This window comes from Theobroma cacao, chromosome 9 (assembly GCF_053813885.1).
Source record: "Theobroma cacao isolate CCN51 chromosome 9, ASM5381388v1, whole genome shotgun sequence".
In the NCBI taxonomy this organism is placed as follows: domain Eukaryota; kingdom Viridiplantae; phylum Streptophyta; class Magnoliopsida; order Malvales; family Malvaceae; genus Theobroma; species Theobroma cacao.
Genome location: NC_142647.1, coordinates 9,063,349 through 9,080,305, shown reverse-complemented (window position 1 = coordinate 9,080,305; position 16,957 = coordinate 9,063,349). Strand labels below are relative to the sequence as shown.

Here is a 16,957-nt window from a genome sequence, read left to right as displayed (position 1 = left end):
TTAATTAAGGGTTAAATTGACAGGTAGATGGGCGTGTATCACACACAATTAAAAAATCACGTTGAAAATATAATTGTTATACATCATATTGAAAATTTAGTTGTTATACATCATATTGCAAAATAGTCATTACACATTATGTTAAAAATTTAATTGTTACACGTTACTTTGAAGATTTAATTGTTATATACCATTTTGAAGATTTAATTATTATACGTTATATTGAAATTTTAGTTTTTACATATCATAATAAAAAATTTTTTTTAACAAAATTACCTTTTTATATTTTATCCTTCCAAGTCCACATTCATGTTATGTGCATATTCTACATGCACCGGACACCACTCATCTTTAACCCTTAATTGTAAACAACAAAAAATGTTTAACCTTGATTGTTACAATTGACGCATTTAGCTCTAAATTGATAAAAATCCAAAAATTTTAACCTCAAATTGAACATTTAATCCAATTTCTTTCACCGGAACGTTTAAAGGAAATAGCTTCCGAAAAACCACCAATTTGCTTTTATGGAAAAAAATTATGGTTACTATAATCCAAAACAAAACTTATGTAGCTTCCTCATAGAATTTCATGACCAGATACTCCATTGCTAAGATATAGAGATATATCATATTGTTTGGAGGGAGAAAACGTTTCTAAACATGGATAAAAGAAGGGAACAAGAAGACAACATCTGTAAATTATCTAAACATAAGGCAAAAGTTTTTCAAATGTTCAACTAAGTAAGCAGGGGATTAGCAACAAATTTTGAATTTTGAATAACAAAGAGGCCATAGTATTTTACAAAAATTCCTAAAAATATCATCACAGCTAGTAAGCTTCACTCCATACACCAATCAAGAAAAGAACTGTTAAAGATGCTCGCAATCAAGTAACACAAGCTATAATTAAGGGATCATCTCCATCTTTAGCTCTGCTCCTCATTATCTAAGACTTCCTCCGCAGAAGCTGCCATCAACTCATCAAACTTCTCTGACTTCCCCAGCAGTATTTCAATCTACAAAATTATAAACTCCATGCTGTCAGCCTCTCAATCTTGAGTTAAGTTTAAACATTTCAAGAAAATTAATATGAGCTACGTGATCAAAAATGGACCAAACTGGTACATTGAGACTTCAACCATACCATAGTTAACTCACCTGCCTTTCATACTCGTAAAATAATATACCCCAATCAGAACTATTCCTCTACACTCAACTAAGCAGGTTAAACGGTGACAGCACCTTTGACAAATGGGTAGTAGTATAGGTGTGAACAACTGAACATACTTGAAACTCAACAGAAATTAGTCCACCTAATAGGGCCCAAAACTTTTAATTCGACCAAACCGCTAAACATAATGAGATCCATTATGAATTACAAGTAAATATTCCAATCCCAGTTCCCAAGGAGGCCATGACTAAGGGACAGAACACCCACCAACCCCTACAGACAAAAGTATCACACCACTGAGTGGGTTTGACTAAGCAAATACAAAAAAAGAATAATAATAATTTGCTGTTTTTATCTTATTTTTCTATCCCACCAATTAACGGAAGTAATGTCTCATCACCTCACAACAATCAAATCCCAAGTTCATAGACTCCCTATATTTAATTGGTCTTACAGACTCACATACAAAAGAGTAGAGCTTCTGTTTATATAAGCATTGAGGTCAGTCTAATATGCCACATGACGAATGCAACTTAAAATTAAACACTAAATATTGTATCTGCAACTTACTTTTGCTTTTTGAACAGGTCGTCCTCCTGATTCCTCTCTCATGTCAACAGTAGAAGTCATGATTTCTGCATATGATGCATATATAACATTATAGTAAGTTTGAGTTCTCAAGATGAGATGAAAGCTAAAATAAATCTTGTTAAGGGTAAGAATCTCACTCTTCTCAACAGCCAGACCATTGTTCTTCAATATCTCAGCAATGGTAACCACTGTAGCAATAGCTGTAGACAGAATTTAAATGCAAGTTGTAAAGAAAGGCAAGAAAAGAAATTATTAAACAATATGTATTCCAACATTCCAAACACATCCATAATTTACATAACACAAACAATGTACACATACCATGTCTGCATGTCAAGGTAACATTTTATTTCAACCTCAGGGTTAGAAAAGAAAATGGTCATTTTGTTCTTCGGGTTAACATGGCAATCATAAAGCTAATGAGAGTAAAAGAATACATGGCACCCATAATGTGTTAGTCACTAAGAGTTGCACCTATCGACATTTATAACAGATTCCGCCCTCCTAAGTGGATAACTTCTAATAAGAAATCCGAAAAACCACCTGAATTCCAAAATTCATAGGGACAAGAGCATCTAAATAGATGCTACTTTCAGTAAACCCCTCCAAAAAAATTACTGAAGCAAGCATATTTGAAATAGAATGAAAGTGCACAAGGAGCTAAGAAAGAATACCCATTCCAAGAGCAGATAGTTCCACCTCATTGTGTTGCTGCATGTACCTCTGCCAAAATGGAGCAAAAAAATTGCTTAAATAACTAAGCAGAATCCGCTTTTTTTTTTTTCAATTTTTTTCTCTTTATTCTATTTAAGAAAACACACACAGACATGGGTATCTCGCATTAAGAAGATAAACATCCAGCAATGAAACAGAATGACATAAAATTATCCTAATACAGTTAAAAAATTGATGAAAAACCCAAATTCATAAAATAAAAGTTATCATACAGTAATAACATACTTAAAAGTAATAGTGCTAGAACTCTCTAAGCGGGGAAACAAATCAACAAGAGAGAGAGAGAGATTTGAGAAAAACCCAGAAAAAGAAAAATAAAGGAAAGGAAAGGAAACGGAGAGTGGACCTTAGCGAGATTAACGTAGAAGAAGAGGGGCTTTTTGGTATTAGAGACTTGGATACGGTTCTTCTTGTTGGAGGCTGATGAATCCGTGATGTTCAAGTTGTTCACTCCCTCGGTTATCCCCTCCATTCTTCTTCTTCGGAGAGAGAAAAAAAAACCCTAATTATTTATCAATCTGCTCACCAAGCAAATGGAGGAGGAGGAGGAGGAGGAGTAGGTCTAGGAGGCTTTCACTTTGTGGCTCAAAAACCCTTGAATTCAGCCCCCCTCACCAGTCCCCCCACTCTTCTTTATTGGGGTTTTTGCCTCCATTCTCCTTTTGCAATTGTACGGCGTCGTTTTCGTTTGTGTTGGATTGGGTTTTATGGGCCTGGACAGACTTAAGACTCTTTCCAAGGAAAATGAAAATACAAAATAATAAAAAAATAACTTTCAAATTATGGGACCCCGTGGAGAAGCAAATACATATATAATTAAAATTTCATGATTGTAAATTGGAATAATGGGAATGTAATTACACATTCATGGGTTGAGAAGATTTGGCAATGGGCATAAGTGAATCCCATTCAAACCCAATGTGTATAATTGCTTGGTGGGCTACATTAAATACCAGGAAAGACCATGCAGAATAAGCTGCTCGAGTGAAAATTGTGAATGCAATTAGCTAGGCAATTTCTCTTCTTTTTCAAAGTATGCAATGGCCAAATTTAGCATCAAACTTTATTTTTTTTGCAATTATTTTAACTAAATAATAAATTTGGCATCAAACTTAAGAGCATCCAATTTATGATTTCAGAACATCATGACATTTTCAATGGAATCCAAACTTACATCAGGATATTTTTATTACCATATGAGGATGATCTAACAAAAATTTCCACCATGACACTAAAATACAAAAGAATAACAATAAGTCCCTTTCATAGCACTGGACGAATAAATATCTCTACATGCTCTGCGCAAAAAGGAAATAAGTATAAAATTTATAGGACTACACAACATCAAGATCAAACTTCGGTCCGCACCACGAAAACATCTTTAGACCATCAGCAGCACCTTGTAGAAGAATGAAAGTGAACAGATGATATAGAGTTCTTGGTCTTATGTCCATCGGTCATAATATATAAATCCATTGAGACATACAGTCATAGCTTATATCATGCATATGACTGAAACATCTTAATTTCCCTTGTTTATATACACGATAGCCAACTGGAAGGAGAGACAGCATTTACCACAACAAAATAATCCCAAAATGAAACTAACAGTTGATGCCACATTGACCATTAGCAGCAGATTTTGTAGCATCAGAGGTGAAGGGGTCGATCCGCACCCACAGCAAGGAGAAGATTGAAGCTAGAAGAATAGACCACACGATGACAATTGTAGGGGTACGATTTTGACGACCCAACAAACCCTTCAAGAACGGATACAAATGGGCAATAACCCATATGGCAAAGAAAAGCTTGCCAAAAAGTGGACCCCAGGATTGGTAGCCACTGTTTATCGCATAAGATACACCAGCCACAATACCCACCAGGTTCACAATTAGTACCGTGGTTGGAGGGATGAGAAGGGTTGTCCATTTGAAAACATAAAGCTCTGCAAAATCTCCATCATCGTCAGATGCCTTTGAAGTGACAGTAAAGTTGGTATCAATTCCAGCAAGCACTTTCAGAAGACCCTGGAACACAGCAAAGAGATGAGCTGATGTCCCACCAATGACCCAGAATTGTTCATTTCTCCACCAGTCTTCAATACTGACACCACTCCACCTAAGCTCAAGTATTCCAGTGGCGAAAATGGAGACGAAAAGGAGAATGAACCACATGCTAGCAAAGTTGCTTATCTGCATAAAAATTGGAGGAAAAACATAAGTCCCGGTGGCTTCTAATATATTGGGAGGCAAAAATTTTTAGAGGATTGCAGGGTTAGGGATGTAAGAGAAAAGCCCATTCTAAGCAAAAAGTGAAGCTATAATAATCACTTACCTCAGGAATGATAAATTTTCCTGTCAGAAGGCAGAAGGCCGGAAGCATACAGTAAGCAAGCAAAGGAATTGAGGTAAGGGGGTAAACAATGGTGTTAATGTATGCCAATCTCTCCAGAAGCTTCAACCTTCCATTGTAACCATACCACATGGGGCAATGCCTGCTCAGCAAAATCTCAATAGAACCCAAGGCCCATCGAAGAACCTGGTTCAAACGGTCAGAAAGATTGATAGGAGCAGACCCCTTAAATGCTGGACGAGGAGGCATGCAATAAATTGATATCCATCCACGAGCATGCATCTTAAACCCAGTCAAAATATCTTCTGTAACAGAACCATAAATCCATCCAATCTGGTGGCAGGAAAAATGAGACTAAGTTAATGCACATAAAAAGAGATGCTGGCTTAGATTCTATTAAAGGCCATGGTACTTCACTGACCTCTTTGCCCCATTCGGTCTTGTCCTCATAGCCACAACTAATAACATGGATTGCTTCTTTTAAAAGAGTTGCAGGATTGGTTGATGGCGGAATGCCTCCTTGTTCCATGAAGGTAGCTGCAATAAATACCGGGGACTGACCAAATCGCTTCTCTAAGCTCTTCTGAGACATGAGAAGAGACCTTTCATCATCATATCCTGCAGACCACAATAAATGAAGTCAACACCACACAGACCTTGGGCATTCTAACACTACTGGTCATTCATTTCGTCTTCATCCTCAACTTATCAAAATGGAATATCCAGTATTAAACATAATTTTTAAACTACAGACTTTTCAAGTGATCATGATTCTTGAACAATGTTGATGCTGGAGAAACACAAAATAATGTATATTTGTAGCAGCCATGCAGAAATGGGAAGTCCTCACATTATTTCATGAATAAACCAAATTGATAGGATCTAATGCTGGTGCAGAGCAAATCAAAATCAATTGGAAATAATGGAGTAGATTTTGATGAAAGCCTACCTTCAACACCCTCCTCAATGTCTTCCATATTGAAAATAGGGATGGTGGACTCTGTTCTCTTAGCTGCCCTTTTCTTGTCAATGTATTTCTTATTTCCACTCTTTCCCTTCTTTCTTGAACCACAACAACTCTTAACAATAATATTTGGTTCCAAATCAGCTTCTGTCAAAACTGGATCATACCCATATAGAGCTTGCCTGTTGAAACAACAACCAGTTCCCACATAGACTGGACCTTGGATGCCATCCAACCCTTTCAAGTTAATCTGCAAAATTCAAGTTCAAAATGAACTACCATTCTCCATGAACTAATTAGTAATTGGAAATAAATTCTATCCTGAGGACAAATTAAGTGAACCATACATCAAAGAACACAACATTCCTATTGGCATATCGGTCATGGAAATCAATGCCATCAAAACGTTGTGGGAACTGCACATAGCATGTCTTCTTTCCAAGGAGGGGATCCATCAAGAAGCACATTGCTTCTTTAAGAGCTTTACTGTTGTTGAAGTAGTGATCACAATCGACATTCAACAAAAATGCCCCATTGGTAAGGACAGCTGAAACTCGAATCTGCAAATCCAAAGATAACCAGATTAGTTCTAGCCCTACAAAGTTGCATGTGCCAAAGATCTTAAATGATATTCCTGATGTAAAACTAACCCAGACGTCTATGCGACACATACCTCAGTAAGAAATATCCAGCAAAGGGACTATGGCAGGTTAAAAGGCATGCATCTAACCATAAATATTATGCTCAAAAACACTTTGATTAAATAACGCATTTATTATATACAGAACCCCCCCCCAAAAAAAAAAAAAGAGGACATCTGTGACAGCTTAAGAGAAAACATGGTGAAACTGAAAAAGGGCCAAGAATGGCATACCAAAGCATTCATAGCTCCAGCTTTCTTGTGGTGTTGGAAGCCAGGTCGCTTCTCACGAGAAACATATATAAGTCGAGGTAGCTCATTTCCATCAGTATCAAGCCCTCCACTGTGGCCTAAAAACACCTGTCATTCCACAAAAAATACATTAGAAAATGAAAAGATCCATGATAGTCAAGAAAATCAAAGAACCAATTTATATAAACACGACTGGGTAGCAGGATAAAACCTGTATCATTCCTGGATGATCTCTAGGATTATTTCCAGGCCATGGTGTACCATCCTGCATTGTCCAACCTTCTTCGGGCATTTTCTGAGCTTTGGCAACAAGGGCATTGATCCGCACCTTGAATTCTTCATATTCTCTCTGTTGAAAGAAAATTTCACCTTTTCCATGTTAAAAAATGTGGCAGACAATTCTTTTTTCTAGTTTAATAGGAAGCAGCGAGTATAAGTGAAATGGCTTATTGATCTCATATTCTAAAAATTCGCCTTGTACTTGGGTTGGCACTCTCTTGATGCCATCTGGGGACTTGTTTTGCTCATTTATTTATTTTCTGAAAAGACTGACTGCATGGACTATTTAGCTCAAGGCTTACCAAGAAATCCCCACAAAAATAGCATTTACTTAAGAAATCATCCACATATCCCCTATGTCCTAATAACTATTTTAATAGATCCATGAAACTATATTTCACAAGGCACATGATACTTTACTGATTAAATTTTTGTTTTGTATGTTATCTCCAATTCAAATAGTCTTATATTTTACCACCATTCCATTCATCTCAAGGTATAAACTGCACTTGCATTATGTTAAAAGAAATCTAATTCTAGGTTAACACCCAAATTTAACCTAAACATGTCAATAGCCAGACCAAAAACATAAAACTAAAATTTGTAATATCTAAAAGTGTCAGAAAACTTATGTGACAATTAAAGAACTTCTCAAGAAAACATTTAATATATACCCAACAACATAACACACACCTAAGCATAATTATGTATCTTTACACTGACCTTCATTGCACGGCGCTCCTTCACAAAAGAAGGCTGTATCTTATCCTTTAGGTAATCAATCTTTTGAGCAAAATAAAACTCAGGAGCTCTAGGCTCAATGTTGTGCTTCTTGCAGAAAGGCACCCACTTCCTCGCAAATTCTGCAGTTTCAGAGAGGGCTTCAAAAGTCAACATAGCTGAACCATCATCTGAAACATAGCAAGCTACTTTGTCCACAGGGTAATCGACTGCAAGGATTGACAAGACAGTGTTCGCTGTGACAAGCGGAGGCTCTTTGAGTGGATCCACTGTACTGACAAAAACATCTACAGGGGCTAGCTGTGATGGTTCCCCGTCCCGATCATATCTAGAAAATAAAGCCAACCACTATCAGTGGTATGATCACAGGCAACAGCACCAACAACACACAGGCCCAGAGAAATTTCAGCCACATAACCAACAATCTATCAGTAAAAGTAATAGAACTGACCTCAAAGCTAGCCTGTCAAGGTAGGTCTCACGATTGATGGGAGACCATTTTGGAAACTGATCCAGAAGCCAAGATAAAGCAAACCAAATCTCACAGATAACAGATGTTAGCCACAATGGATATGCATCTTTCACGGGATGAGTTGCACGATATTGTAAGAAAAAGCCCAAAATGATAAGCCGGAGAATGATCACAACACGATAAGGGGTCAAGTGAGACGAAGAAATAGGCACCACACGACTCAAAGGTTGACGAGCATCATCAGCCCTGCAGTACAAGAATTATGAAACTTCAAAGAAATGCAAAGATTAAATACATAGATGAGAGCAACTTAGTGAAAATCATATCATTTCTTTCTACAAAATCAGAAGGAATGCACATAATTTTCATCTGGAAATAGAAATATAATAAAGCAATAATACTTAGAACTCAAATTTTACCCAAAAAATATGAGGAAAAAAATCATCAAGTTGATGTATATTTATAAGGTCATAAAAGATATACAAAAGCACTTGAGGGAACAGAGTAAACTAATTTTAGCCTTATTCCAGACAAGATAAACTCACATTTGCAATTCCTCCCCATTTGAACCAGTTCCTTCTATATCTCCCTTCCCTTCAGGGTATCTACTGCTCATCTGCATCACATTTTTCTCCTGTTTGAGTTTCCAACTTTCAACCCTCTCCTTCCAATCAACATTCCCAAGGCCATAAGAATTCAAGTCCTTTGTTGGGTCCACAATTCTCACAGGGACTATAAGAACAGAAAACATTATCAATTGACAGATCATAAACCCCTTCAAAAGAATGAGGTAAAAGCTTGTAAACAAACTCAAGAACTTAATTACCTGGCTGCCTTGGGTCAATATAAGGAGATGAACTAACATTCTTTTCAGAAGGACCTAAAGGACCTGATGTTGTTCGCACAGATTCATTGTCCGGTGTAGCACATGGAATTTCTCCCGAAACCTGAAAATGTTGGCCTATCAGTGAGCATAAATGATCAGATGCTAGAACATTACTAAATGACATCAAAACCAGAGAGGAATCCTAATCTCAGTGTAAATCACCAGAGCATATATTAACAAAACCAGTCACTTTTACAAATATAAAAAGCATTTCTTAAGATTAAATCAAACCAGGCTATACATAAAAGTTCAATGGCTAATGAACAAAAGAACTAGCAAGCTTGCAATGCATATAGCTGCTGCATAGATGTGGAAATTTTTTTTTTTAAGGAAATTTAGCAAGGAGATAAGAAATCCTACAAAACCAAGCAAGCATGAAATGACTTTGTCAATTAAAATTCAATTAAGATAAACCACAATGGATGACTTGATTTCACATGGCTTGCAAAACTTTTCCAACTTGAATACTGTAACTCAGGGATTGAAACAGCAGTGCGTAACACCCAATAATAGATGAGAGGGTATTAAAAGAAGAAAAACAACAGCATCTGTGCAAGCTTCATGAAAACTTCATGACATCAATAACTGAACCACATAAAATGCCTACCGAATGGCCATTGGTGAGAAGGGGGATTGGTTGTTGAGATTCATGTCTAGAGGATGAAGAAAGATCTACATCTTCACCCTGCCACTGTCGTCTTGCCTTACTATGTCCTTGAGCATAATCAAACTCATTCTCCAAATCATCAACATCATCCTCATCATCATCTCCCTCAACTCGGGGGCTCCCTGAAATATACAGACATTACTTATTACAAACATGATATAAGAAGTTACAAGCCATATTATGAAAAAGAATTCAAAAGGAAACAATCTAACAAAAACACAAACCTTTATGCCGTTTATATCTAGTCTTGCACTGGGGGCAACACTGAGTCCCATCTTTCCGTTCATACTCATAACAAGGCCGGCAAACTGGGAAGGCACACTCATTGCAAGCAACAAAGACATCACCTGCAGCTGTGAGGCCAACATTGTCGCCGCAGATCTGACATGTCTGTCCATTCAAATTCTTCAGCGGTTTGGGCTGCATTATCAATAGACAATGATAGCTATTAGAATTCCCAACATTTGAACACTTCAACCAAACCAAGCCATTAGGTTAAAGGGAATATCATGCAGACACGTATATGGTCCAATAAAATCAGAGCCCCAGCAAATCATCGAATTCTAATATGACAAATTGTAAAAATAAGAACTTCACCACACGACAAATAAATGAATCGTAGGCTAAAAAACATAAGTAAAATTTCAAGATCCGATTTTGATCACTACCCACTTCTTTACTTCCTCAGTTAACCAAAACAAATACCAAACTTTAAACTGTAAATGAACTTTCACCCAACAAACATTTAGATCTAAACCAACAATAAAATCACTTTCAACGCTAACGAACTCATCGAAGTTAAGCTATCAAAATTAAGCAACGACTACCCAAATTCCATTTCTACAAAACGGTCTAACCATTTAAGCTGAAAAGTCACTTTCCATGATAACAAACTCAGATCTAAACACCACAATGCAAAGCAAATAAAAGAATGAAACTAGAGGGCTGGGCTGAAACTAAAAAGGGGCAAGCTGAAAACACAAACCCCACTATCAGAATCGTGGCGAATCCGAACCAACTCGTTCCTCCGGTGGGAGCCGGCCACCATACCGGCACTTGCTTCCATGTTTTCCACAGATCAAGAGGGAGAGAGAGGTTTTAGAAGGAAATGTAAGTGTGGGAAGGGCTTAGACAAAAGCTGTGAAAATCTTCGCCCATTCAACACGCCATCTCTATCATCTCTCCACTCATTCCAGCTATTGGTATAATACTCTCGCTCTTGGGCTCAATGGCTTTGTCTTTTTATCATTTCTTTTTTCTGTTTATTTTAATGTCATTATTCTTTTTCGTGATGTAAGGATCTTCACCGGGTGAACCAGTTGCTACTGCCTACTACCTAAGTGGACTCGGCTTGCTCATTTCACAACCTTTGCGGCTCACAGCTTATGGCCTTCTTCTTCTTCTTCTTCTTCTCGGTTATATCTTATCTTTTTTAAAAACTCTTTTTATTACTTGTAAAATTGTTAAAATATTTTTCTCTTATTATATTTACTTTCTTGGACTATTGTTCTATATATACATAGCCAATGAAATTTTTAAATTTCGCAAACAGTATTAAAATAGTGATACATATCCTTTTATTTATCATATTAATTTATTTTTTTAAATATATCCTAACAATGTATATGATAACCCTTTAATGGCACCATTTTGGAGTTTAAAAACTCCACCAATAGTATATACAATAATAATCACTTTTCTCTTCTATTTATTAATCATTCTAAATTTTCAAAAAAAAAAAAAGAAAAGAAAATATGTATTAGCACAATATGATCTCGTTGGGTAGTTGTAACATGTGATAATAATTGAAATTATGTAAAAAACAAAAAAAATAAAATCATTGACTTCATCAATGGAAATTAAAAGTGAGAGTGGACGGGCTTTTCGATTAGAGATTGAAAGAGGAGTTGAAGAAAGGTTTTAGAAGGAAGAGAAAAGGATTAAATCATGATTATCACTCTAAATGTACACCTTAACAACATAAATAGATTTGGAATTTTATTTGAATAAGTGAAGATTTGAATTCAATTTTTTGAGCTGAAAATATATGTTCTTATCATTGATCTAAATACTTTGATATAATAAATTTGCAATTTCAATATCTAAGAAAATATATTTTTTTGCAATATCTTGAACAATGAAAAGGAGGATTCGAATCCCCTTTTACCTAATTATTAAAATATATATATAACATGAAAAAATGAAATAATATGTGCTATAAAAACATACTCAATTGAATAAAATAATACAATTGAAAATGCTTGATGGTATAGTTGATAAAATCTTATATAAAATTTTAAATAAAAACATATCAATTAATCACAAATGGCTATTAATCAAATTAATTTTTGGTTAATGTTAATTACTTAATATATTAAAACTTAAATTTTATTTTAAACTTTTTGTTTTTTCTAAGGAAACATAATTATTTTCTTCTAAAATTAAAAATAAAACATGCATATATACACACACATAGAAATATTAGGATTTTGTTTTTAAAAAACATTTTCTTTGATTGAATGATTATTAGGTTTTTTATAATTTTTAAAAAATAAGAGAAAGAAATAAAGAAAATATAATGAAGTAACATGTGATAATAAATGATATAATTGATTAAACAAAACAAAAATTAAGTGAAATAATCTTCAAAAGAGATAAGTTGAATGCTAATAAATCTAAAATACTTAGTTATTGCAAAGCATATTTATCTTTTAAGTAAAAGATTAATTATGTGAGTAGCTTTTCAAAAAAAAAGATTAATTATGTGAGTACGGTATAAACATCCGGACCTAGCAGTTTAGCTCTTAGCCACGACTCGTAAGCCACGTACTGTTGCTGTCCATCAAAAACCAAACGAACTTAAAATGTACTACCATGAGCTCAATGATATGTCAGACTGCCATTGGGTCTTGTAAGAAAAGCCGTCAAACTCCGGTTTGACCGTTTGCTTAACGAGCCAATAACAATATTACACGTATCCAGCTGCTAGTTAACCAGTTTCTTTCATGAAAAGGACAACTAGGAGACATTCTGAAACGTCTTTCTTCGCTGGTAACAGCCTGTTCTAAAAAGGTAACCGGCTATAGCCGGTACTTCCCATCTGCCGCTCCAGTGGGTGTCGGTGGATACAATTTCTCTATGTTGGATTTAATTTTTAATTCTTGCTTTTTTGGGCTTTCAACTAATTACGATTTTACAACTTTACCCTCTTCTCATTATGAAGTCGACACACGTGTCGATCTTGCGTGTAGTTCCTTCTCAAAGAAAACAGCAATGCTGGCTGCTGGCGCTGGCGCTGGGCAAATCATGCTCTCAAACTTTTTTTTTTTTTGGGTTTTACTGAAATAGAAATTAAAAATTTCAAGATATTTTTTTAATTCAGATAATTACGAATTATTATTTAATATTTCTGCGCTTGTTTTTTTTTCCTTGATTGAATATTACTAATTGATATTACTTCATTTGGTATACGAGTTTAATCAAATAAGATATTGTTTTTCTTTTGTTCTCATTTGATACAACACATGCTTTTAGTTTCAGAATACGAAATTGAAAATAATATCAAAGGCAGATTCATTGGTTAGGGTAAGGACAATAATTAGCAGTTAGCAAAGAGCAGAAGGTATGGTGCAAAATTAGAGGCTTATTATTTAAGAAAGAATATAGGTAGCTATGGCCGTATGGGTGTCCCCATTCTTATTTTCGAAAATAAATAATTAAATTTTATATTGAATTATATTTGTTTTCAATCAGGGCACGAAATGCCGGTGGATTGAAATTCCTTTGATCTTTTATGCCTTTGAAATTACAAGAAAAAATAGTAAAAAGAATGAATTAATCAAATGAGATAAAGCAGTACCTATCCTATTAACAAGATGTAAAGATTGAAGATAATCTTGAAATGGGAGACCCAAAAAGAGTGGATTTAAGATTATGATTTTATCTACTAATTTGATGAAAATGCCAACTCAAAACAACTTGCAGTGTTACCTTTGACAGGATTTTCGATACAAATTATATGAATTTTAGCAACTCATTTGCTGTTGTTGCCGACAGGCCGACGCCCTACCTAATTCCATCATCTTTTTCCACAACCAATACTACCATTAAATACTAGCAGCATAAACCCATTGACCAAATTTTGGACAGATGAATCACGATTCGTTTTAGCCGTCGCAAGCCTAAAAAAAAAAACCATTAGGCAAACTCTTCATTGCCATCATTGTGAGACGATAACATTTTAGTTTTCTCTAACTTTAAAACATTCATTAGATGGAAAAAGTGTCGGTGGTGGCCCCAATCATATTCTAGGATTTAAGATTTGCCAAAGTTCTATACTCTTGCTGCTTCATTGCATAGGTAATACAAGTCTCTTTACATTAACTTTTTTTTTTTTCAATTCCCAGCAATTATGTACTCAAGTCATTCCTCAAAGGGTTCCATCTGCTGCAGCATTTGAACTGCCATTTCCTCCTCTCCTGCTCGCCGTCGTGTTCTTCACTATCTGCAAATTACAACGAAGTTGAGGTGATCATTCTTCTTACTTACCACGTTATTTACTGTGCATCAGATATTTATCACATCCGCAAAAACCTACTCAGTGCTAACGCATGCAACAAAACCAACACCGGCCTAATCCCGAAACAGGCACAAGGCCGGCCAAAAACTTGGGCTCAAGTCAGAAACTGAATCTAGTTGATTAAAACTGGGCCGTTCCTGTCTGTCCCAAACCTAACCACAGCATTCTCCTTACGCAACTAGGCCCAGTATAGTCCTCTCCTAACCATCCTTCATTTTTCTCTTCCGGGCCATATGCAGAAAAGCTACTCCTTGGCCGAAAATTGAGAGAAAACAAAAAAGATAAAAGGAATGCTGCAGCCACCAGAAAACTTCCAAGGCACATCCTAAAGGAAAGACTAGCTAGGGTTTCACATCTACATATTCTCAAGCCCCATCCTTGTATGACGGGACAAAAAATCCATCATCTAGTAGTGGCCAGGTGGGCTAACCCCACATGCCCCATTAATGATAAGCTCGTGATCTTTCACTTCTTTTTTTTTTTTTTGGGGGGGGGAGGGGGGTGGGGAAAGAAACAGAGGACAAGAAATTAGACGTGAATAACATGCAAGTTGGGAAATTATGACGTAATAAAGCCATTTCATGATGGTTATATATGTATGCACATTTGTATATTCATTAACACCGATAAATGTTTTAACATTCTATCCTTGATATTGATATTTCGAGAATCTTGATAGTATACGAAGAAACATGGATGTATGACCCAACTGGTTCCATCCAAGGGACAATTATGAGGTGATGGTAATGAACGATAATGATGATGAAAATGATGATGATGATGATGATGTAATGTTATGGATGGTGATGGGGATGGGGATGGCGATTTGACAAAATAATAATTTACTTGTCTAAGCATCTGATTCTCATTCTGCAACGTGGACAGCCTCTCTTCAAGCTCAGAGTTTTTCTTCTCCAAGTCTTTAACTCTGGTCTCCAGCTCATTCAAATATGCCTTTTTCCTCTCCCTTGCTTGTTGTGCCGAAACTCTGTTCCTCAACAACCTTCCCAACACCCACCAAAAACACACAGAATCACCAATATGCCACCGGCCCCACAGAAGAACTCCCCCAAAAAAGGGGCAAAACAGTAATATCGGGATGAACCCACTTCCGTCCAAATCTTACCTCTTTAGGCGCTTGTTTTCTTTGTCCGCTGGGCTCCTTCCTCTTTTTCTCTGGCCACCCTCCCCCAACGGCTGAAGCCGGTCCGGACCGGCCACAGAACCGGCTTCTCGACCGGCAGCTGGAACTGCAGACGCTTCCCCACCTATCTCAGGCACTCTCCGAATCTCTTCATCGCTTTCCATACCTTACAAAAACGTTCTGATTTTTAACTAAAAAGGAAAAAAGAAACGTTTCTTCTTTCCTTAAAAGGAAAGCAATGTAACATGTGAAAATGCTGTTGATCTCAATGGATTTTCTCGAGAAGAGTGATTCTCGAGAAAAGAAATAAAACCCAGTTGAGAAAGCTAAAAACTTCATAAAATCCACATAGAAAAGCCATCTTATTCTACAAAATCAAGATGTAGGAAGGAAGGAAAAACAATCAAGGACCAAAGATAAGCCATTTCTGGTCAAAATTTAAAGCTTTAATGTAACAATAGCGGGAAAAACAGAAAGAACCAAAAAGCTTACCTTCTTTGACTTCAACTTGAAGAGCAGAGCTCGAAGATCTTTCACTACTTGAAGGCAACGAACTAGCTGCAATTGAACTCGTTGGTTGTTCTTGCATTTCTTTCTGATGTAAAAATTTATTGAAACAAAAAGATGGAGAAAAGAAATAGTACTATGGCATAATATACTATAATAAACAAATTGAGAGAGATTTTCTCTGGGTTTTTTTTTTTTTTTTTTTTTGGAGTGGAGAAAAAGAGCGGGATATTAATGTTACAGTGAGTAAATTAGAAAGAGAGTGTTGCAAAAGAATATCAACCGTCAGATTTGATTTGAATCGAAGGGATATGAGTGAGGGAGCGTGGACGTATAGGAGCCATGAGGAGGCTCTTGAATCAAAGGTTAATGAGAAGTGAGCGTGGATGGGTTTGACCCGTTGGATTGGGATTATATCGGACGGATGGGTTGAGTTGAGAGGAAGGAAACGCAACGAGGATAATATATTTGGGACCACCGTATTTGCTGGTTGCGATTGCCCATGTTGCTCCAACCTCTACTTTTTGCCAAAAAGTTTTTCGTTTTTTCTTTTTATTTTTCTTTAATAAAAAATATCTGTGCATGAGTTTTCTATATTTGGTTTGTTCACGTGCGACACACGTGTTTATTATTTTGGAGTAAATTTTAAAGGCGAAAAATAATATTTTTTTTTAGTTCAATGAATAAGATGTTTTGAAACTTAAATTGAAGTATAAATTTATATTATTTTTACCAATTGACTAAAAGAAAATAGCATATCGTAATTGTTTAGATCTATATAAAAAATTTTAAATTTAAAAAGTTAATAAGTTAATAGTGTTTGGATTCAGATCGCGACATATATATTTAAGATTTTAGAGTTCAAGTAATTAATGTTTTCGTACAAATATAATATATAGAATTAATTTTACATTAAATATAGTAGTTGATAAGTAATGTGATCATTTTTTATACTTTATTAAATGGAAACATTAC

General features: G+C 35.7%; 3 protein-coding genes across 3 annotated transcripts; all 3 read right to left on the bottom strand.

The window, feature by feature from the left end:
- Window positions 1–667: 667 nt before the first annotated feature.
- Window positions 668–3,112, bottom strand: LOC18588996 (uncharacterized protein At2g34160-like). The gene is made up of 5 exons (XM_007013782.3): window positions 2,846–3,112; window positions 2,439–2,487; window positions 1,902–1,964; window positions 1,744–1,808; window positions 668–1,018 (listed from the first exon to the last, which is right to left on the bottom strand). Exons 1-5 carry the CDS (start codon window positions 2,969–2,971, stop codon window positions 929–931), a joined length of 393 nt encoding a protein of 130 aa, XP_007013844.3. The 5' UTR covers window positions 2,972–3,112; the 3' UTR covers window positions 668–928.
- Window positions 3,113–3,598: 486 nt separating this feature from the next.
- Window positions 3,599–10,983, bottom strand: CESA1 (cellulose synthase 1). Its single transcript, XM_007013780.3, has 14 exons — window positions 10,738–10,983; window positions 9,977–10,172; window positions 9,693–9,874; window positions 9,026–9,146; window positions 8,745–8,931; window positions 8,179–8,445; window positions 7,710–8,055; window positions 6,919–7,056; window positions 6,690–6,815; window positions 6,163–6,375; window positions 5,801–6,065; window positions 5,273–5,469; window positions 4,834–5,184; window positions 3,599–4,691 (listed from the first exon to the last, which is right to left on the bottom strand). The coding sequence occupies exons 1-14, from the start codon at window positions 10,816–10,818 to the stop codon at window positions 4,104–4,106; spliced, it is 3,258 nt and encodes a 1,085-aa protein (XP_007013842.1). The 5' UTR covers window positions 10,819–10,983; the 3' UTR covers window positions 3,599–4,103.
- A 3,089-nt stretch (window positions 10,984–14,072) lies between these two features.
- On the bottom strand, window positions 14,073–16,193 carry HY5 (Basic-leucine zipper (bZIP) transcription factor family protein). The gene is made up of 4 exons (XM_007013779.3): window positions 15,968–16,193; window positions 15,458–15,641; window positions 15,178–15,334; window positions 14,073–14,256 (listed from the first exon to the last, which is right to left on the bottom strand). Exons 1-4 carry the CDS (start codon window positions 16,062–16,064, stop codon window positions 14,182–14,184), a joined length of 513 nt encoding a protein of 170 aa, XP_007013841.3. The 5' UTR covers window positions 16,065–16,193; the 3' UTR covers window positions 14,073–14,181.
- Between the last annotated feature and the right edge of the window lie 764 nt (window positions 16,194–16,957).